Raw genomic sequence first — 23,746 nt, 5'->3', positions numbered from 1 at the left:
GCACCAGGCGCAGTCTTCCAGGAACTAAAACACATTAACCTGTCCTGCTGCTAACAATGTGCAGACAGATGGACAGACCTGTGGGTGCAGGGACACCCACACTGAGCGGATCTTGCTAAAGAGTGAATAAATGGGGAATGGAAACAGCATCCGTAAGATTCAGGAGAGCCTTCATCTGAATTTTTTGGGAAATGGTTTGGGATCCTCAAGAGAGAGCAAAAGAGGTACCCTTCGTGGGCAAAGCAAAACTTTTGGGACAGGACAGAGAGCAGCAAAGAAGAAAAAGCAAAATAAATGGAATGATGGAAGAGAAAGTTTTGACAAGAAAAAGTGTAATAAATAGCTCATTTTAAGGCCACATGGGAAGCAGAGAAAGCAAGACTGATGCAGAAAATCAAGAGTAATGATGATAAACAGTCAATGTCTCTTTAGAGTTTATTATATACCAGGCATTAAAAGAATTTGATATTTATAATCTCACTGGATCCTTCCAACAACCTCAGGTTGGGATTCTTAAGAGCCCCATTTTACAGAGAGGAAACTGGAGTGAGTCCTCAGCTACCAATAGAAGGTGGACCCAAGCTGGCCAGCTACACTCCCTGCTGGCAGCCCCACCCTGCCTTCAGAGGTCCATGGAATGATGGTAGAATTTAAAAATATACCCCTCAACTCATATTTAAGAATTCATGGGCTGGGGAAATAGCTCAGTTGGTAGAGTGCTTGCCTCGCATGCACAAGGCCCTGGGTTCAATCTCCAGCACCACAGGAAAAAAAAAAAAGAATTCATATGTCTCAGGAAAAAAAATGAGAACAGTCCCACATCTAGATGGATTAAAGTACAGTATGTGTCACCTGAGACATTCCAGTTAATGACAGACCAAGTTGACAGCAGTGGTCCCATAGCATTGTATGGCTGATGACCCCACAGTCATCTTGGTTGGTGTAAGTACACTCTGTGTCATTGGAACAACTAAATCTTCAAAGTCAGTCGTTAAGCATGGTGTGGCTGTAATTTTCTAAACTATGAAGAAAAGATAAATCCCTACAAGCAGCATCTACTCTGAAAAAAAAAAAATATGTATACTATACACACAGGAATTAAATCATACTGCTCTCAGAAAATACACTGAAACAAATTCAGAATAGATTACTTAAGTATAAAAAAAATTAAAATTAAAAGCAGTTCAATATAGCCTTGGTTTGCCAAATACTTTTTAGACACAATATGTAAGGCAGAAATAAGACTTTAATTATTTAAGTAATTAAAAATAGAAGAAATTAGAACATTTAAAAAGGAAACAGTGAAATAAGTCTAAAGAGTTAAACAGTATAAAAAATGAAAACTCCAATAAAGTTTTAAAAACTAACAAGGCTAATCAAGAAAAACCTCAAACACAATAGAAATGAGAAAAAGAAAAACACCACAGGTAGAAAGAATTGTTTACATTATAAAAGGTTGCTCTGCACAAGACTATGTGAATAAATTTAAAGTAATGATGTTTTTCTAGGAAAAGATAAATTATCAAAATTGACTAGAGTTAAAGCAACAAACTAAAAATAACAATAATCATAAGAGAAATTGAAAAGCTTTAAAAGAGCTATTACTACACCCACTCAAAAAGGGCACCCAGCCCATATGGTTTTATGGGTGAATTATTTCAAACCCTCAAAAGACTATATTCTTATGTTATATAAACTGTTCCAGATGTTAGAGAAGACTTTAAATCTTTCCAATTAATTTTACAGAGCCAGCATAACCCAGATACCAAAACCAAAGAAATAAATACACAGACATACCAATTGAAGATAATAGAAAATCAAGAAGCAGGCCCAAGAACACATTTAGGAATTTAGTAGGTGATAAAGATAGCATTTAATACTCTGGAGAAAAATTATTCAAAACAATTGGTGTATCACCAAAAAATAACTTCGAAAAAAAATAATGTTAGAGTCCTGCCTTATTCACTAAGGGAAAGATTAACAAATTTGGCTACACAAAAATTTAAATTGTTGTAGGTCAAGAACTATTAATTGGTAAAATAAAGTCAACAGGAATTATTTACCACATATACGACAGGGGGAAGTTAGCTTCCATGTACACACAGAACGCTTACAAAACAATGAGAAAAAGATGAGCACACCATCAGATGTATGGTAAATATGCGTTCAACAGAATAACTATAAGTATGTAAATATATATCATGTGTAAATTTTAGTCTTTTTAAATTTACGTTGGTCCATTTCACCAGCTATCATGAAATGAAAATCAAGGCAACAATGGAACACTAATTTCACCCAATAAATTAACAAAGATATTTTCTAACATTATTATTTTACCTACCCTGCATTCATGAGGATGTAACTGGAGTATAAATTAGTCCAGATTTTTTGAAGGGCAACTTTGATACAGACAAAAATACAGACAAAAAATTTTACAAAGGTTAAAATCCTTTGACCCTGCAATTCCACTACCCAAAATAAAACTCATGAATCGCACAGATACTCAGCTCATGACAGAGAAAAACTAGAAAATAACTAACTATTCAACATTAATTAGTCTGTATAGATCATGGTACATTCATGCAATGAAATGTTTATTCACTTAAAACCGTATCGTAGAAGAGCACTGAATTACATGAAAAGGCTTCTACGTTGTACTGACAAGTGACGAAAGGCAATTTGCAAGACAATTAATCTTTTAATAGATACGTATGTATTCAGATATGTATTACATACAGGCGCACACACGGATATGCACAGAAAGGTCCCCAAATATTAATCGCTTTACCTGGAGTGGAGGATTATGGGTAATTTCACACATAGATTTTTATATACTTTCTTCAGATTATTTTTTCATTTAAGATTTTACAAAATGACCATGGATTACTCTTTCAACAGACCAATACAAGTTACTACAACATAGAAACTGCTGATGCACCATAGAACCCAGTAAGTGTCTTGGCCAGGAGTAGTTTATCCTCATTGTACTACTCAGTGATTCATTCTACCATTCAACTCTGGAGCAACCTAAATGTCGACAAGGCTTCTCTCTCACTGGCCAGAGCCCTTCTCCATGGAAAATGGATAACAAAAGCCTTATAATCCTCCCTTTTCTGCAAACTTTCCAACCTAGAGGTATGACAGAGAACATGACAGGTCAGAGAACTGGACGCAGATGGAACGTACCTTCTATTTCTCCTCCAGGGGCAGAGATTTTCGACATACTCAGGTAGGTGGTGGCCACGATATCATTGTGAGTAAGGCGATCCCTAGAACAAGGTGAGAGAGAAGACCTGAGCACGGGAGGAAGATATAGACCACGTGTACCCAGGAAGGATGGGGAGTCCCAGTCTTCCCACCAGATACTGAGGCCTGGTAAACCCAAGGAAGAAGACGCTGGACAGAAAGCTCACTCAAGCTTCCCCTAGAGGGAACAAGCCTGTCTTGCCAACCAGCTCAGCCAGCAGGAACCCCGGCAGGTTGACAGGGAGGAGGCTGAGGCAGGGAGGGTAAGGGATCAGGAGGCTGCTCAAGAGCCAGATTCCCAGACAGTGCTGAGACTTCAGCAGCTAAAGAAATACCAAGTTCAAGGAGAAAACCAGGAAAAGCTATCTCCAAGGCCATCATCTTGAATTAGCAATGCTAAAGCATGATTCCCTTTTGTGTATGACTTTACATGTGACAAAGCACTTTTAACCTTTATCTTCCAGGAGTCTGCAACAGCCTTAAGAAACAAGTACTTTCATTATCATCTCTCTTGTATGACCAAGGACCCTCGCTCAGAGCTATGCAGGTACTTCCCCAAGGTCAGCCAGACAAGGAGGAACAGCCAGACTGGTGTCCTGATTCCTACTCTGGTGCTCCTACTGTGGCACACACTGCTCCTTGGCAAGTATGGGACCAGTCACACTTCCCAAGGAGCACAGAGGACTGTGGGTAGGAGAGTAACTTATCAACCCATTAGCCAGCAACCTCCTGGGCAGACTCTCCTTCTGAAGCCCACGCCTGCCTCCCTTAATAATAATAAAAAGTAATAGCCAACATTTAAGCTTTACTCAGCAACTACTAAACCGAGCACTGTGCTAACACCATCATGTGACCTAGCTCACCTAATCCTCAAATCTGTCCCATTAGGTAGGTACTACAATTAGTCCCGATTTCAGGCAAATGATACAGAGGTTGAAAAAGTTAAACCATTTCCAAAGATGGCCAATATTTGATTTGAGGCCTGATATTCCGGACATGGAAACCAAGTTGGTCGTAGCAACCTGCTGCTTCCTTGGCAGGCTGGACCTGAGGTTCTCAACCTGGTAGTTTTAATCCTGCAGAGAACATTTGGCTATATCTGGAGATAGTTTTGGAGTGAGAAGGGGATGCTACCAGCATCTAGAGGCTAAAGCCTGGGATGTTCCTGAACAGCCTGCAGCAGACTGGACAGCCTCCACAGCAAAGGACCATCGGCCCCAAAGGTCAATATGCTGAGGCTGCGAAATGCTGGGCTGAGCAAGACCTACGTCCTTCAGGAAGTTTCTTTGGGGCACCTTTAATCCCTCTTCTGCTCAGTGCCCAAGACCCCTCTCTCCCTGCTAGGTGAAGTTTGACCGGGGTGGCATCTGGAGAGGGCTCATCCCAGCTCCATTAAAAAGACCCCTGAGCCTGACCATTTTGTTTTTCTTTGAAGTCCCCATGAGAGAGCAACCTCCAGGGATCCCTTCCATCCTCTTGGTATTTCCTAGGAAGGTGATTAAGCTCTGATTTTGAAGTTTTTCCATCAGGACAGGGGCTGCCTGAGGAAGAGTGACCTTCTCAGAACCAATCTGCATTACTGTTCTGGTAAGCAACATTAGCAAGAACTGGAAAAGGAGAATTTCCTTGAGATTATCCATACAGATACCTGACAGCTGATGGAATATTTAAACTGCTTTCATGCCCAACCCTAAAAAAGACCCACTCATGAACAGGAATTGGATTTCTGACCTCTGAATTGGATTTTCTGAATCAGGAGAGGAAGGAAGGAGAATGGGAGGAGAGAAATTGTTTTTATGGAGGTGGGGAGTGGCTTTGGGGACATTTTTTTTTTTTTTAATGAAAAAGGAATTTTTAAAGAATTGAAAGGAAGATTAAGTTTCAGAGAGAAGGCCATATGGACTGTATCATATTTCCAGGATTCAGGTAATTACAAAAGTTTATCTGTTTCTGGGAAGAAAGCACTTTTCGGGACAGGAACATGTAGCAGAGGAATGCTTTCTGGCCCAGAGTTGGGTTTTGGGGCTTGGGGTTGCTGTTGGAAAATACAGCGAGTCTGAAAATAGACTCACAATAAAAATGCCACTTCAACCCAAACCAGAGACGCAACCACCAGATTCGGTAATGTGTTTGGATTGTACAGTATGCTGATGCCTCTGACACAGCTCTGGTGGAGTCGGGCCAGCACATCCACGGCACGGGGGACAACCGCGTCCACACGCGAGCGCAGGCACAGCACAGCACGCACGGGCCACCGCCCGGGCAGCACAGCATGCGTCCCACCTGAAACGCACACATCGTGCTGGGGATGTAAAGTGCGCGTCCCTGCAAACCGCTTCCCCAGGGCACATACCCGCGGTCGCCCGGGGGCCTCTCCCTCGTCCCCCGCCCCGTGCTGATCCCTTCCCTCTAATTCTCACAAGCTGTTTTCTTTAGGCCTGGGGAACTGGCACACACTTTAATGGCTCTGTGGCCTGGGGGTTTTTCCCTGGTCTCTCATTATCCTCCTGGTTGGGGGTGCCGTGGGCCTGCGACCAAGGAAGAACACGCCAGGGAACCACACGGCCAAGACTTCTGGGGGCAGAGAAAGGACAGCTCTCTTTTTGGAAAGCCTGGTATCCTGGAGATTGCACATGTGGACCCTTACTGTCCCCCTCAAGTGTGAGAGGAACCGTCCTGTGGCAGCAGGAGGCAGGGTTGACTAGTGGTTAAGGACGCCCGCAGGCTTGGATTCACATCCGACCTCCACTCTGTTCCAGCTGTCACCTGGGACAGGTCACTCAGTCTTTCCCAACCTATTGTCTGCCCCGTGAAGTAGGACCACGTCACTGAGTTGAGGGTCAGAGGCAACCATGCACGTGAAGTGCTTGTTAGGTGCTCAGTGAGTGTCAGATACTGAGATTTTTCTAAGATGCCTGTGAACTGTTGTCCTCACCTGCTGCACACCTGCAGAGATGTCCCTGCTCAGACCACATGGCCTACCTCCCTATCCTGGGGACCCTCCTGTTCCATCCCATTGGAGGACAACAGCCCATCCTCCCGGAAGCTCTGCTCTCCGGTCTTCCAAGCCTCAGTGTCCAACCCTCTGCTCCCTGGAACGCCGTCACATGAACTTCCCAAACCCCCCTCTCCCACCAGGTGGTGGCCCGCCGCACCTCCCTAGGGAGCCCGCCTCCCAGCCCCTGGTCCTCAGCACTGGGTTCTCCCAGCCCCACTGGCTATGCCCTCCTTATCTGCCATCAGGGCAGCGTGCCACCCGGAGCGAGCAGGCAGTGAGCCAGCTGCCCCGGAACCACCACGCCCTGCCTCCCCTGCTGCGCACAGACCACAGGCCAGCTGCGTGAAACCCAAGGACACGTGACCCTCCAGGCAGCCCTTCTGGAACCCCGCTTGGCGCTCACCAGTCCATGACGCGGATCCTCATTTTCTCACACATGGAAGGAAACTGAGGAGGGAAAAAGAGGCGTGTGGAGAGTAGTGCTTTGAAGAAAGTGGCATCCCCTCCTCCACACGGAAGTCCAGGATGCCGCGGATGCTGGAGAGGACGGGCCTGGAGCTCCCCAAGGGCCAAGCCCCAGGGCCTCCTGGGGAGGGTCAGTGGGCAGCAAAGTGAGGCTCACCATGGCGGGCAACGTGATGTTCTGGTTCCACTGAGGGTTGGCTGTCTTCTCTAGGATCTTGCTGCAGAGCTGGGAGACACAGAGGACAGGGGCACTGAGCTCCCTGGGGACTCTGGGCTCCCCCAGGGACCACCCCAGTCGGTAGCCATTTTCCACCATGCTGACCGCCCTTAGGGCTGGGCTGGGACCCTGGGGTCTTGGGACATGGTGTCGTGGGCTCAGATGTAGGAAACCTTTGCAAAGACCAAGCTCAGCAGGAGTCAGACCCCGAGCTGGGAGCCGGGGAGCTGCCTGGACGACACAGCCCTTCTACCTGAGCTCCTGCCTCTGGCTGGAAAGCCCCCGCTTCTGCATCCCATATGGACACGGTCCTGAATGTGGAGTCCCCGAATCCAGGCTTTCTTTCCCAGAGGCCTCCATAGTTCAAGGCACCCCTTTGCCCATCAGTCCAGACAACCCTCCACTTTGGAAGAGAGTGAACCCTAGAAGATCAGAGGTGGGGGAGGAGCAGGAGGGGGCCAGGGCCCTGCACCTGCGCCTGAATTCACAAAATTCAGTGAAGATCCAAACCCTGTAAGTCGCAGTCTGCCTCAGACCAGCCCTTCCCTAAAGATGAGGCTTGTCCCAAACAGGAAACCTAGCAGGAGCAGAAAAAGGTCTGAGTCTGGGTCCACACGCCTACCCTTGTAGTCCATGGGCAGCCCTAGGCCCTTAGCCAGCTGCAGGCCGTAGCCGCACAGGGACACAGCAGGTGAAGACTCCGTTTCAAATGCGCAGATGCTGGTGGGCTTACATGTTCCACGCATAAAAACGGTGGGCAGCCCTCTCAGAGCATTTCCTACAGACCGCGTAGCGTGCTAAGCACGACATTTTATGTGCATTATCTCATTTAATGAGCATCTGAGTTAGATCAGGGACTTCAGATCCCCAGAGCGAGGGCTTTGTCTCCATTCCCCCGTCCACCCCATCCAGCCCCGCCCCACCTTCCTCCTCCCTGTAAAAAGAGCCCAAGCAAAGGCTGCATGGGTCTGGGGGCAGGGATGGATGCCAGAACTGGGCCTTGTGCCAGCAAAGAGAGGAAGGAAGAGGGAAAGATGAGAGACCAGCCATGGAACAATGAGCAAAGAATGAAACAGTCCACAGGAATGGAAGCACCAAGGGGGCAAAGCATATAGACAGAGGTGTGACCTGACTCAGCATAAAAGAACCACAAATAAAACTAACGAGATATAATTTCTCATCATCAGATTAGTAAAAACCTCCATAACCCACCATTGGCAAGGCTATGGGAAACTGCACTCTCATACTTTGCTAGGAAAATGAAATAGCTTGACCCTTCTAGGAGATAATGGACCACTACCTATCAAAACTACAAAATTACATATTCTTTTTGACCTATCAATTCCACTTCTAGACATTTATCCCACAGAAGTGCGGGTACATGGGAAGAATGACATATGTGGGAAGTTATTCGATGCAGAATGGCTTGGACTAGCAAGGATTCAGAACAACCCAGATGTCCAATAGAGGACAGGTTAAATAAATTATGGTCCATTCACACAATGGAGTACTATGCAGCTTTAAAAAAGAATGAGGACCACTCTCTGCACAGTCATGAAGCAATCTCCGAGCTGTATATTATTAAGTGGAAAAAGCACCGCAGAGCAGTGAGTACAGTGTGTGGCCATTTATATTAAAAGGGTAAAAGATAAAAATCTATAGTCACATTTGCTTCCATATGCATAATGAAACCAAAATGATATAAGAGAAACTAACTACAAAGCTTTCCTTTGCAAAGGAAGAAATGAGTAGATAGAGTGTTGGATGGGTTCAGAGAGAGAGAGAAATGATAGGTAGGTAGGTAATAGAATAGATGTATTACCTAATTCAAATCTTTTAAAGAAAGGATTCAAACTAACATAGCTGACAGGCCCTCTCTGCACCGTGCTTCTTGCACTTGGGGCTGTTTCAGCCTCCACTCTAGGGAGGCTAGGGCCTCTTCCACTGCAAGCACTCCAACCCTTGGAGGCTCCCTCTGAAAGAGCCACTGGGGATGTGGGCCCAGGGGCCTGAACAATGGCTGGTCCACCTGCCTTTGCCTTCTTGCACTTAGGAACACCAGACAGCACTGCACTTAGAAGCCATTTTAAAGTGAAATCACCAACAGAAGGCATAAAACATGCAAAAAATTTTTTTAAAAGTAGCACTAAACAGACCAAGAAAAGGCCACATCTGCAAGATGAAAGCTGAAAGAAGGAGGCAGGGCCTGCACCTCTTTGGACCTCAGCAACCAATATCCAGCTGGGTGATGAGGAGGAGGAAGGAAGGGAAAATCAACAGGAAAACATACTAGAAGGAAACACACGCAGACCGTAGGGGAACCGTGGTCATCTCTGGGATGGTGAGGGTCACAGAAATAAAATATGGGTTTGGTTTGGTTTTTGTTACATTTTCCTGTTCTCTGATTTTTTTCAACTTTTTTTTTATAAGTAATGGGTTATATACTTGAATTCAGAAAAAAGTTCTTGAACCTCCTGCTCTTCCCTCCAAGTACCTCCCCTTGCCTTCTCCCATATATGAAGTGCATACACACACACACACACACACACACACACACACACACACACACACTCTCACACCCCTACACTCCTTAGTAACTTGATCAAATCTGCATGGTTCACATCTTGGGTAATAGTGCCACCTAGTGTCCATAAGAGGAAATGCAAAGACGTCCAGGAGGGGTTGGGTAGGCCCAGAGGTGAAAACCCTGGCACTCAGATTAGGATGCAGTGAGGTCACCAAAGAGACAGAGGAGCAGAATGAGACGAGGAGGAAGGGCAGCAGAGCGGGGAGAGTCCACGAGGAGATGACTGAGAGCTGAGAGAAGAGGCCACAAGGGTCTTGAGGCTGACACTGCCAAGGGGGCCCTGCCCCATCAGCTCATTCTTCTGCTCCCACCACGCCTTCTAGAGGGACCATGGGATGCAGCTTCCCTCTGCTTCATACAATCCAGTCCCTGCCAGGCCCCTCACTGCATCACCTCCCCTGGACATGCACACCTAGCTAGAAAACCTCCAGGGCCAAAGGCCCTGGGAGCTCGGCATCGTGGTGCATACCTGTAATCCCAGTGGCTCTGGAGACTGAGACAGGATCATGAGTTCAAAGCCAGCCTCAGCAACTTAGCAAGACCCTAAGCAACTCAGCAAGACTGTCTCTAAATAAAATATTTTTTAAAATAGGCTGGGAATGTGACTCTGTGGTTGAATGTCCCTGGGTTCAATTCCCAGTACCAAGAAGCGGGGGGAAAAGGGCACAGGGAAATGGAGGGTGCTGGAAAAGACCCGGGAGCAGCAGGAGCCCCTGAGATGTGGCTCCAAGGAAAACAGGGCATTAAAGTTGGTCTTGGGTCTCACCACCATGGAAGCACCCTACCATGGGGAACATGGAATAAAAACAAGTTTCCCAGCTGGCAGGACCTTCTCCACCTGTCAGTGGGGAAAACTGCTCCTAGTCCTCAGAGCAAACACGACCTAGCCATAGCTTCCTGTCTCCTCCCTGCCTTCATGCATCCTGTCCCAGCACCTCTTGAGGCTAGGGCCGGGGTGTCAGATGCAGACCCCAAACCAAAACCAAAATGTGCACCAGTGTAAGGATCTGCCAGGAGCATTTTCGTGTGAATGAGCTTAAAGCCTGAGCCAAGTGACCCACAGACAGTTACATTGAGACCCTGCGTTAAGCTCTGGGGATGGAAGAGCCAATTAGGAAGGGCTCCCAATGGCCAACTTCAAGGTAACATGTCCATCAAGCACAACAATGACTGATTCCAACACGCCGAATTAATAAAAATTAATGTGGTCCATTGTAATACTCAAAAGGGCAGGGGGTCAAAGCTTTTCCCCACAGATTAATGCCAACTAATAAAGAGAGATGGAATGATAATGAAAATCATCATTTCACAACCCCAAGTAAATGACTTATTCACAAATGCATTAGATTAGAAATAGAATACCCTCACAAAGCCCACGCCGCGGCCTACAGAGCGCAGGAATTACACAGGGGGACGTTCACTTTCACAAGGAGGAGGTTCGGAGGCACCACCTTAACGGAGGGATCAAAGCGTCATCGCCCCTGATAGGACACCTGACATCACTGCTTCCTGTCATGTGGCAATAGGATGTACGCAGCACCACCGATGACCAGCTCGTGACAAAATATATAATCTGAATCTACTGAACCTAACTTTCAGTTTGCGGAAAACACGGAAACCACACCAGCAAGAAGCAATCGGGGAAATCCTGAATTTGGACAAATGGCCCCCGGGGTCCAAAGAGTCAGTGTTGTAGTGAGAAAAACAGCAGCAGAGGGAGACGATCACGTGGTCCTGGGAAGAGACGGCAGTGGCTATGGGGACCCAGGGCAAGGCTGGGCAGTAGGATAGGTTCCAAGTCAAGAGCTAGAGGCAGCACGTTTAAGGTAGAAAGCGAGGAAAGAAGGAGGAGTCTGGGCTGGCCCACATGTCCCTGTTCTGCCTGGTTAGGATAGAGCCCCCTGGAAGTGGGGCAGCTGGTGGCAGAGAAAAGAACTCCTCTCAGTCAGAGATATGCACAGATCTGGGGTCGCAGGGAGGGATCAGAGCCAGAGACCTGAGAGCCCCCTGTGGAGCCAATGGCTAGAAATCTTGGAGCAGCCCGGCTACCAGAGAGAGCCCTTAGGGTAGGCACACAAACTCCAGGGGGGCACCTGCCTGTGTGTGGAGAAGGGCTGGGACAAAAGTCAACAGGGACAGGAGCAAATGGCCTATCCCTGCAGGGGTGCGAGGGATCCTGAGGGTGCCCACCAGAGTGGACGTTCTCTGTCCCACTCCTGCCACAACTGTTAAGAATAATCCATATGTTTTGAACCCCAGGCTAGGTGAGCACTTTACCACTGAGCTATGTCCCTGACCCCCTTTTTATTTATTTTATTTTGAAATAGGGTCTCACTAAGTTGTCCAGGTTGGCTTTGAACTTGTGATCCTCCCTCCTCAGCCTCCTGGGCCTGCACCACCACACCTGGCTCATCACATATTTTTCCTTAAAAAGGTTTCCCTATCTGTATGCCTTCACATCTGCTGTCCACACTACTGTTTCCATTCCCCCAAGTAGTCCTCTGTATCCGGTGTCCCATCTGTCCTCTCTGGGTCTCTCCACTGGCAGACCTGTCTGTGTTTTTGTGGACAGCAGCCCCAGAGAGCCCGAGCCCAGGCGTGCATCCCAGGATGAGTCCCTTGGGCGCACCCCCCCACTGCACCTCACTCTGTCCTGTTCTCTCCAGCACCTGTTCACAGGGTGCCCAGCCCTCCCCACCCCAGGAGCCCTCCCGCTCCGTCGTTCCTTACCATTTTCCCTGCAAAGCTGACTTCCACGAAGGGGTCCACCAAGTTCTTCTTGTTACTGTCAAAGCCAAAGATCTGCTTCACGTTGTCCATCACAGCATCATCCACTGGGGAGAAGGACAAGCCAGTCACTGCCCGCCTGCCGTCCCCCACTCCAAACCCCAACTCTGCCCCATCTGTCTCCTGGCAGCCCTGGAACTGAGTGAGACACTGTGGCCCTGTCATCTGGGACTCAGCCCAGGCGCTCCCGGGAGGGAGGACTGCCTCAGAACAGCAGCCCCTGAGTGCCCTGGGTGCTTCCTTACTCAGCCCCAGACACCTGGTCCATGTCCCCTCAGCATCCAGAGGCTTGAGAGCAAGTCTCCGGGCCAGGGATGTAGCTCAGTGGTAGGGTGTGAAGCCTTGGGTTCAAATCTCCAGTGCCACAAAAATTTTTTTTAAAAAGAAGTTAGCAGAGCAATGTGACTGCTTGATTAATTTGAAATCTACAACACCAAGGGTAGTAAGCAATCTAGAAAAGGACTGGAAGTTTTTATATTACTCCATTGCTGGGGCCTGGTGGACTCTTCCTGTTTGGTTTTTGTCGTTGCTTGTTTGTTTTACATAGTACTGGAGATTAAACCCAGGGTCTCACACATGCTAGGCAAACACCACACCACTGAGCTACACCCCCAGCCCGTTCAAAAAGGAAGGAAGGAAGGGAGGGAGGGAGGGAGGGAGGTGGGAAGGAAGGAAGGAAGGAAGGAAGGAAGGAAGGAAGGAAGGAAGGAAGGAAGGAAGGAAGGAAGGAAGGAAGGAAGGGAGGGAGGGAGGGAGGGAAGGAAAAGTCTCCCTCATGAGTGCCGAGGTTGGTCACCTGCACCCCCCTCTCAGCCTCCCGAGCATCTAGGATTACAGGTATATGCCACAACACCTAGCTGACATTTCCCTTTTTTTCCATTAGCAGAGTGATTCATCTAAGGCTAGTCCAGCAGTCAGTTCTGGCTTCATTTTGTTTGTGGCACTGGGAATTGAACCCAGGGCGCTCTACCGCTGAGCTACATCTCCAGCCTTTTTATTTTTTATTTTGAGACAAAGTCTTGCTAAACTTCCCAGGTTAGTCTTGACCTTCTGATCCTCCTGCCTCAGCCTCCCAAGTGATGGGATTTCTTTTGAAGAGTTTTAAATCTATGATACTTCAAACCAAATTATTCCACTGAGTGAGCCAGATCATTCACACATGTATATGTATTTTTTATATGTTATGTTTTACATGTCCATGAACAAGTGTGAGGAGAGGGACAGTTAAAGATCATATGCTAACTAATGCCTATATAAATAACAGGTAACAGCTATTAGCAAATATTCATGTTCTGTTGACTCATCTATTTTGTTTTTATTTATATTTAAACAACACTGCAGCAAACACAACACAAAGCTCCTTCATCTTAAGAAAAGCAAACATTTCTATTTCCCCATGCCTTCTGGAAGCTTGCCAGCCTCTCTTCCACACATTTGCAACCAATGAATGCAAAATGTTTTTAAGCAGGTATTCTAACATCCACTGAATTCCCATTACTTATTCAAGGCCTTCCCCCTGTGGTTTTGATCCAAGTAAGCTTGCACAGAGGGAACTCATTTCATTTATTGATGTCACTCATCAGAGCAGAAACCCTCAAAGAGCTTTATGCAAAACATGTAAACAAGAACCCAGGTTGCAGACGTTCTCACTGACTGCTGTGGACAAAGACTGGTTCAATTAAGCTAATATACACTCTGAAACAGTGGCTCACAGTGGGCTCCATGATGGAATCATCTGGGGAGACTTTGAACACTGCCAGTGTATGAGCCCTACCCCAACCCAGGTCAATCTGAAAGGCTAGGTGGGGCCCAGGCATCTGTACTTCCTTTAAGCCACTTTGGTGATGTTACTGTGTGGCTGAGGCTAATAACCATGGCTCTCCAATCTTTGGTATGACTCCCCCAGGATTTACTAAATACCCAGGGTGAGACCAGTACCAGGCCAGTCACTGTGGGAATCCAGGCAGGAGCCATGTTGGCCTTCCTGGGAGGATGAGGAGACAGCCACAAGTCAGGGGGGCCAAGGTCCCAGTTTGCTGGGGAATGAACAGTTTCGTGGGACTTTCTGGGTTAGAACCAGAACAGCCCCAGACTAAGGGGATGAAGTGCTACCAGGGGAGCAGCGCTCCTCATCTGTGGAGAAATAGTCCCGAGTGCCTGATGCAAACCCTCCAGCATCACAGCTCCTTCCCAGACTCTGCCCGTGAGGGCTTCCTCACATCAGTGACCTCCATCGTGGGAGCAGAGCCGTGTTTAGATGTGCCAGAAAATGGGTCTCCAGAGTGGCTAAAGAGTCAGGGGACACAGGAATGGAACCCAGAAGCCACCGTTACTCTCAAGTCTTGTATCTGGGGGAGATCCAAGATGGCGGAATAGAGATGTGTAACTGGCTGTTCCATGGCGTGAAGCCAGGAAAGCAGACAGCTTCTCCACAAGGCGGGTAAACAAAACAAACTGGGGGCTGTTTGCAGGGGTCAACAATCCTGGAACCTAAAACTGAACATTTTGAAGCAGACTGGGGACACGAGAGGTTGGATATAATAAAATAAGGAAAAAATCTCCAGCAGCACAGCCCAGTCAGAAACTCCAGCCAGAACAGTCTCTCCTAAGCATCATGGAAGAATAAGGGAATTAAAGGAACCGGCATTTGTGGGAAGGCCTGAGGCATGTCTGTGTACAGAGCATTTAGAGACCAAGGATTTACCCAACAAACCTGAAGGATGCTCTGCACTACATCAGTGTTTGGGGAAAGAAGCCGCCATCTCTCCAAGAGGCATGAGGAGGACAAAGGAAGGAACCATTTTGCAGCAGCAGCACAGGGGCCAGCAGCTAGGGAAGCCAATTCCTGGCAAACTCGAGTTTGGCCTGAAATACAGGCCCCGTAAACACACATTGCACAACATAGAGTGTGCTTAAGTGATCAGAAGAAAATCAATATGGAGAGAGATTTACACAGGGGAAAACTGGTCCTGGAAACCCACTGGGCTCTACCCCTCCCTCTCCAATCCAACTGCCTGCAGGCCCAGCTAGGAGAGGCACATCTGGCCAGGAACTCAGAGGGGTGGGGTGGGAGATTGTTTGGAGACTGAACCTAAGACCAGGAAACATGGGGTCTGCAGGTGACATAGGGGATTAAGAACTGGCTCCCCCATCACACAAGTGGAACCCAGGGGAAGCCCTGGAGTAAAGTCCTCCAGCCTGGACCAGCAAGTACTGGGCACTGGAGGTGCACTGATTTAAAATGTCCAAACCAACTAAAATTGGGCAAAGAGCCAGGAGTCCACCTAAGCCTAAACCCTGCCTCCAGGAACTCCACCTGCAGATTACCTCTCTCTCTCCAGCCATCCAGAGGGTAGAGCATCACGCTCCAGATGACCCCACCTAAAACTGCTAAGGAGAGATGCTGAGAATATACTGAACTCCAGTGGAAAGAATTCTTTAACTTTTCATCAAGATTTTTTTTTCTTTTCTTTTTTTTTTAATTCTTTTTCACTATTGTGAACTTAATGATAAATCGACATTTATAGTTTCCAATTTTTTTTCCTGCTCATCTTTAGCATTTCTGAAGTCAGTTATTTTACATGGATTAGGTTTTTTTTTTTTTAACTAGGATGTTTGATTAGTATATTTTATTTTGTATTGCTTTTTTTTTTAATTTTTTAAATTTTTGCTACCTACCTGTTTCCCTTGATTCTCTCTTTTCTTCTGCTAACAGCAAATCTCTATTGATCTCTCTTTCACTCTTCTTTAATCTTTTACTTCTGTCTCTTCTCCTCCTCCCTCATAATCATCTCATCCTATGTCACTTCTGTTCTCTCCTTGTCCACCATCTAAAAATGTAAACCCTTTTGCAAACTTGCTGTTTTTATTATAAGTAATAACTGATCGTGTCATTTCTTTTTATTGTGATATTTAATATTGTGGGCATCATAGTAGGAACTATTTGGTTTAATGCTGTACATTGTTTGCATTGGTTGTTGTTATTATTTGTCTCACCCTAAACAGTGTGGTACTAGAAACCTTCAGGGTAGAAACTCTACTGCCTCAGATCCATACTGTTAGATGGGCAGACACGTAAACAACATGAAAAAACAAGAAAACAAATCAACCCAAGCAAACCAAGATACTCCAATAACAGAATCTATTGACACCACGTGGAAGAAATGTGAGAGAAGGAATTTAGAATGTACATAGTTAAACTGATCTGCAAGGGAAAGGTTGATGTAAGAGAGCAAATACAGGTAGGAAAAGTTCACTTCAATAAAGAGCTAGATATTCTGAAAAGAAAAAAAAAAAAAAGACCAGAAATCTTTGAAATGAAGGAAACAATAAACCAAATTAAAAATTCAATAGAAAGCATCACCAACAGACTTGGAAGACAGAATCTCAGGCAATGAAGACAAAATACATAATCTTGAAAACAGAGTTGACCAGAGAAAGATGTTAAGACCATGAAGAGAACTTCTGAGAACTGTGGGATAACATCAAAAGATCAAATTTAAGATTTATTGGGATAGATGAAGGCATGGAGATACAAACCAAAGGAATAACAATCTTTTCAAAGAAATAATTCAGAAAATTTCCCAAATCTAAAGAATGAAATGGAAAATCAGATACAAGAGGCTTACAGGATCTCAAATGTACAAAATTACAACAGACCCACATCAAGATTCATTATAATGAAAATGCCTGGCATACAGAATAAGGATAGAATTTTAAAGGCTGCAAGAGAAAAACATCAAATTATATGAAGGGGGAAACCAATATGGATCTCAGCTGATATCTCAACCCAGACCCTCAAAACTAGGAGGTCCTAGAATAACATATACCAAACCCTGAAAGAAAATGAATTCCAACCAAGAACCCAATATCCAGCAAAATTAAGTTTCAAGTTTGAAGATGAAATAAAAACCTTCTGTGATAAACAAAAATTAAGAGAATTCACAACCAGAAAGCCTGTACTTCAGAATATTCTCAACAAAATATTCCAAGAAGATGAAATGAAAAAAAAAGTGAAAACCAGTGAAGGAAGAAACTGCACTAAAGGAGTCGTCAATCAGGGGCTGGGGAGATAGCTCAGTTGGTAGAGTGCTTGCCTTGTAAGCACAAGGCCCTGGGTTCGATCCCCAGCACCCAAAAAAAAAAGGAAATGTCAATCAAAGGAGAAACTAATTCAAATTAAAAACTAGAAATAAACCAAAATGACCAGAAACACAAATCATATCTCAAAAATAACTGTGAACATAAATGGCCTAAATGCATCAATCAAAAGACATAGACTGGCAGATTGGATTAAAAAACAAGACCCAACAGTATGCTGTCTCCAGGAGACTCACATCATAGGCAAAGACATCCACAGACTGAAGGTGAAAGGATGGGAAAAAAACATATCACTCACATAGATTGTGTCAACAGTAGGGGTTTCTATGCTTATATCAAATCAAGTAGACTTCAAGCCAAAGTTAATCAGAAGGGTCAAAAAAGCACATTTCATACTGTTTAAGGGCATTATACATCAATAAGACATAACCATCATAAATATTTATGCCTCAAACAATGGAGCATCTATAAACATCAAACAAACCCTTCTCAACTTCAAGAACCAAATAGACCACAACACAATAATGCTGGGCTTGAACATTTTTATCCATATATATGAATACAAATATAAATATATATGTAAAAATATACATGAAGATATTTAAATGGACATGGATTTGTATATAGTTATTTTTCTTTTGGAGATGGATGTTTATAATTTCAGTAAGATATAGGATATGATTATGTCACTGAATATACATGAAAACCTATGGATAAGTTTTGGTTGCCATTAGGGCACATACATATGTATATATATGAATGTATATAAACATATATGGAATATATTTGTGAAAATGCATATGAATATTCAAAGTAATATTTATAATTTCTGTATAAAACACTCATGATTATGGGTAGGGTTGATTTAGTTCTGAGTTACAGCTTTGGTTTAGGGCACAGGTTACCTTCGGAACATATATATCAATATATATGAATATAGATATTATATATCAAAATTTATATATATACTTTTATCTATGGATTTTTTAAGGTAAGCAATATTGTTATATTACATGTGAAAAGGGGTTATGCCTATGGAAATTAGTATATATATAAAAATCCATGAGTTTTTATGTGAATTTATTAATTTATATCCCCAAATACATAGGTACATTCATGTAAAATTATATGGTTTATATAGAGAGACGTTTCTTTGAGGTGTATTAGTAGGTATAGGACTAGTATAGAAAAAAAAGGTTAGTTTAGGGATTGAACTTTTTTATTTATAGAGAGGAATACAAATATGAATATATATGTAAAAATATACATGAAAGTATTTAAATGGATATAAATTTGTATATAGTTATTTTTCTTTTGAGATGGATGTTTATAATTTGTTTTAGTTATAGTTTATGATTATGTAACTGAATATATATGAAAATGTATGAGCAGGAAATTGGTTGCCATCGGGATATATTCATATATATATGGATAAATATAAACAAATACAGGAATATATATGTGAAAATATATATGGGTATTCAAACTAAACAATTAAAATAAAAAGAAAGGATCTGAAACTAAAAAGATAAAAGAAAGTGATAGGTATGAAAATATTTTAGTATGGAAAATTAGAAGGTTAAAGAAATGTTTCTTGATGAGAAAGTATTTTGTTTGGTAAAGTAATATTCTTGGGCTAAAGTCCAAGATAAAAAAGGACAAAACAAAGGATATAAATCTGTGACTCTAAATAAGTCACAGAAGGGTTATAGAAAGCAAATCTCAAAAAGTTTGTGTTTGTGATTAAACTGACTGTAATTAGCACAGTTATTTGAACTTAAATGTACTGATATGAAGCAAAGTCTGAAACATTGATCTATTCTTACCTATCTATAATTTTCTTGTATTTGTTAGGTTTTACTACTTTATTCCTTGTATCTTTAAGGAAATAGTGTTTGTACCTGTTTTAAAGTCTTAAATGATTACTTTGTAACTGGTTAAACAAACAACTGTTATAACAACATTGTTGACACCCAAAATATATGTGGCTAGGTATACATATGCATCTAGAACTATATCTGTCTAAGCCTTATCTAAGTGTTATGTGAAAGTTTATAAAATGACAGTTTATGTAAGTTTATTAGCAAGATAACCAATAGGTGTTCTTTTATACATTGTATCTGACATAGAAGGACCACATTGTCATTTGAAGACCTATCTTTAAAAAAAAAAAAAGATTCTTGTATTATTTTCCATTAAATTCTGATCACTGGACGGGAGGTATAGGTTAGCAGTAGAGTGCTTGCCTAGAATTCACAAGGTCCTGGGTTCAATTCCCAGCACCGAAAAAAAAAAAAAAAAAAAAAAAGAAAGAAAGAAAAGAAGACACTTTGGGAAACCTAGAAAAAGAGTCACAGTATTGGCCAGGCAGCAGAATAGTCGCCCAGCTGTCCAGCACTGACCTCTAACAGACCCGTGAGGAAGCCAGGCCAAGGGGAAGCAAGAAGGACACAAAGGGATGGGCCCTGGTGGGAGGGAGGCTGAAAAGGACCCAAGGACCCACAAGCTGATGCCTTTCCCTCTCCCAGGGAGCCAACCATGGTCCCACCCGGGGTCCACCCTCACAATGTCCCCACAAGAGCTGTGGCAGGCCATGGGGGCGCCGCACTCACTCTGAGGTAGGTCTTCGGCTCTGAAGACCTTCAGACAGAAGTGGGCTCCTCGAAGGGCCACGCCAGTTGGCCTGAGCAGGTTACCTTCGATGTCCTCCTTGTCCTCAGAGGGGTCTTTTCTCTCCAGCTATCAGCAAACCAAACACGGTCCCTTCAGAGCTCTTGGGCGCAACGTTTGACCTTCCACTTCAGAGAGCTCCGCCCGCCACGTTCAGGGAGGTGTCAGGTGAGGCCGATCGCTCTCACATTTCTGGCCACAACACTCCAGCCCTTCTCTTCCCGAACACACAGGTGCAGACACCTCCCTGCTCCAAAAGCGCCCCTCATTCTTACCACCGCCAACTTAGAACCTCACTATTACCACATCAACATAATAACAATATATTCTGAGGCAATAAAATTCAGCCACACTCTCCTATGGAGAGAAGGATCTCACTCTTGCAAAAAGGAAAACACATGTATATCTTCTGAGAGGGACAGGTGAGAAGACATGATAAGAGCTCAGAGTGGTAGAATTATGAGGGATTCCTTTTTTATTTATACTTTCCTACATGTTCTACAGTTCTCATAATTATCATGCATTCTTTTAAATCAGAAAAAAATTAGGCTTCAGGATTTCATTCGATTCTTCTCCCACCAACAGTTATGCGAAGGGCTGTGGGGAGGACCCAGGGACAGGTACTCACGGGAGCTTCATCTCCAGGCCCCAGCACACAAAGGCTGGCTTTCAGGTAGCCTCTGGCCCCAGCAGAGAAATCATCAGGGTCTGAGAGGAGCAGCCACTTTCTGAGATAGGCATGACCTGAAAGAGAATGGTCCAGAATGGGAAGACCCAAGTCTGCAGCCTCGTCCAGGAGCCCAGGATGGATCACATACGGTGAGATAAAGGGCTTAGCCATGGCGGGAGGGGAAAGGACTCAGAAACCAAGAGCTTCCACACCATGACCAAAGATGGTTCTCCATGGCATGCCAGTCACTGATAGGGCTGTCTTTCCCTGGGGAGATGGAAGACTTAGCCATTCCCAATCACGACATAATCCACCATGGGCGATGTGGTAAATAAGTAAGTGTCTCAAAGGGCTTTTTTAACTCTAGAATCAACTTTGTCCTTGTGGATCAGTCAGAAGTTTTAATAGAAACCTCTATAAGAGGCTGTGAAAGCTGAGAGGAGGCCATTTTCAACTTCTCAGAAAGTAACCAGATCAGAGTGAGAATCATCCCTGGACACATCACCCAAATGACCTGTCCCTGTCTGAAGTGACCCTGGGCCTCAGGACCTCCCATCCCCAAATAGGCCACCTGGGGGTTGCATCTTTCTGAGGGCCCGAGGGCTTTGCAAGGAAGACTCATCCCTGCCTCCTCTTCCAAGAAAATACCCCCCCTCAATCCGAAGCCCCCCAGGGAGGGAGAGTGAGCACCCAAGCACGTATCTCCAAGCAGCCTCCAGTCACATGCAGGGATACCAGAGGGGTGAGAACTCACGGGGCTCTCTATAAATGGTGCCTACGTCCATCTGAAACCAAAGGAAACGCAAGTCAAACTCTTGGCACTGGAGTGTTAGAGCATGTTCGTCATGTGACTCTATATGGAATACATTTGTTACAGAGTTGGGTAAAGTATGTTCATGCCCCAAAAGAAAGAGGGAAGGAAATACCCAAAATGGCACCTCTGCTATCTCGGAGGGGCAGTAGATTTGGATGGGTTTGATTTATTTCTTATTCTTTCCTATATTCCATAGTGTTCTATTTTCTAAAAACCATAGGTTATCAGGATGTTGATAGTAGGAGAGGTTGAGGGGCAATGGAGGGGCAAGGAGTACACTGGAACTTTGTGTACGTTCCACTCAGTTTTGCTGTGAACCTAAAACTGCCCCAAAATACAATGTCTAAGCCAGGCGTGGTGGTGCACATCTGTAATCTCAGCTACTCAGGAGGCTGAGGAAAGAGGATGGCAAGATCAAGGCCAGTCTCAGCAACTTAGCAATGCCCTAAGCTAAACTTAGTGAGACCCCGTCTCAAAATTTAATGATTAAAATTTTAAAAGGCTGGGAATGGGTTTCAGATACTCCTCATAAAACTTGGAATGGAACCACCATCTGGCCCAGCTGTCTCACTTCTCAGTTTATACCCAAAAGACTTAAAATCAGCATGCTACAGTGACGCAGCCACATCAATGTTTATAGCAGCTCAATTCACAATAGCTAAGCTATGGAACCAACCTACGTGCTCTTCAACAGATGAATGGGTAAAAAAAAATGTGGTATATATATATATATATATATATATATATACACAATGGAATATTACTTGGCTAAAGAAGAATGAAATTATGGCATTTGCCAGTAAATGGATAGAGTTGGAGATTTTCATGCTAAGTGGAATAAGCCAATCCCAAAAAACCAAAAGCTGAATGTTTTCTCTGATATTTGGATGCTAATTCACAATGGGGGCGGAGTGGCTAGGGAAGAATAGAATTACTTTAGATCAGGTAGAAGGGATTGAAAGGAGGGGAGGGATATGAAGACAGAAAGGACAGTAGAATGAATCAGACATTATTACCCTGTGTACATATATAACTATACAACTAGTGGGATTCTACATCATGTATAACCAGAAGAATGAGAAATTACACTCCATTATATATATATCAAAGTGCATTCTACTGTCATATATAACTAATTAAAACAAATTTGAATTTAAAAAAAAAAAAAAGATTGGGAATGTAGCTTAATAGTAAATTGCCCCTTGGTTAAATTCCCAGTACCCCCCCCAAAATAAAACAAAATAATACAGTCTTTTTTATCACAGATTAATAACTAGAAAAACATCTTTCTTACTCACGGATTCTCGGAACAAGAATGTAAAGACTGGAGTCTCAAAATAATTAAGATATCATTTGTTATATAATGACTCAGGCTCAAACCCACTCCTTTAAAGAAATGCTTCACCAAGAAATTAGATTCTGTTTTTAAAAATCTTGTGGCTACTTCTCAGAGAAGGGGGCATCATTTATTTGGATCGCAGGGACAGGTTAAAATAAGTCTGCACTCTCTTTCCTTTTGATAAATCCTCCAAGAGTCTCAAATGAGAACATCAGTGAGAACCGCACTCAATGACGTCCCACCACCATGCAGGACTGAGTTACTTCGTGCAATAATTTTCTGCAGACTGTTGAACCATCCTCTGGGCCGCACTGCCCAGCCGGTACTGGGTTCTCAAAAGTGGACTGCTCCCTCTGGGCTACCCAGGACAAATAAGCAGGGTGGGGCTCCCTCCCCTGGGGTCCACAGCTGACCCACCGTGAAGGTGAGGTCAGTGCAGAGTGCCAGCTCACACAGTCCTTAGATGGCCAGACTTGGGTGAATGCTGCCTTCCCAGATGTAGGGACAAATAGAACCTAAAAAGAAGGGGCTGGATTCTTCCTGTTGGAAATAAGGGAAGATGTCCACTCTCCTCTTTCTATCACACGTTTTACCTTAGGAAACCTGTCAATGTAAGTACCTTCTCTGTTTGAAATGTATCTTTTTAAAAACTAAGCATTATTTTAAAACTTATTATATGGATATATATAAATTTTGAAATCATAAATTATAAAATGTATGGGGCTGGGGATGTAGCTCAGTTGGTAGAGTGCTTGCTTTGTATGCACAAGGCCCTGGGTTCAATCCCCAGCACCACAAAAAAAAAAAAAAAAAAAAAAAAAATCATGATATGAGAGAGAGACCTCTGTCTTTC

The 23,746-nt window shown here is 44.2% G+C and overlaps 1 protein-coding gene across 18 annotated transcripts in view; it reads right to left on the bottom strand.

Moving 5' to 3' along the window:
* DYSF (dysferlin) overlaps positions 1 to 23,746 on the bottom strand; it is a 209,162-nt gene that overhangs the window by 125,853 nt on the left and 59,563 nt on the right. For 15 of the 18 annotated variants that reach the window (XM_079111422.1, XM_079111420.1, XM_079111409.1 and 12 more), the window contains 7 exons: positions 21,495 to 21,525; positions 20,699 to 20,814; positions 20,013 to 20,139; positions 12,244 to 12,347; positions 6,867 to 6,935; positions 6,648 to 6,691; positions 3,187 to 3,269 (listed from right to left, as the gene is read on the bottom strand). In XM_079111422.1, the coding sequence (XP_078967548.1) occupies positions 3,187 to 3,269; positions 6,648 to 6,691; positions 6,867 to 6,935; positions 12,244 to 12,347; positions 20,013 to 20,139; positions 20,699 to 20,814; positions 21,495 to 21,525 (574 nt within the window). Of the gene's footprint in view, positions 1 to 3,186; positions 3,270 to 6,647; positions 6,692 to 6,866; positions 6,936 to 12,243; positions 12,348 to 20,012; positions 20,140 to 20,698; positions 22,135 to 23,746 lie in introns of those variants that run through there. The other 3 variants (XM_079111417.1, XM_079111416.1, XM_079111406.1) reach the window with 2 other exon arrangements.

Source organism: Sciurus vulgaris, assembly GCF_902686455.1.
Source record: "Sciurus vulgaris genome assembly, chromosome: 14".
In the NCBI taxonomy this organism is placed as follows: Eukaryota; Metazoa; Chordata; class Mammalia; order Rodentia; family Sciuridae; genus Sciurus; species Sciurus vulgaris.
This window is presented reverse-complemented; position numbering and strand designations above follow the sequence as displayed.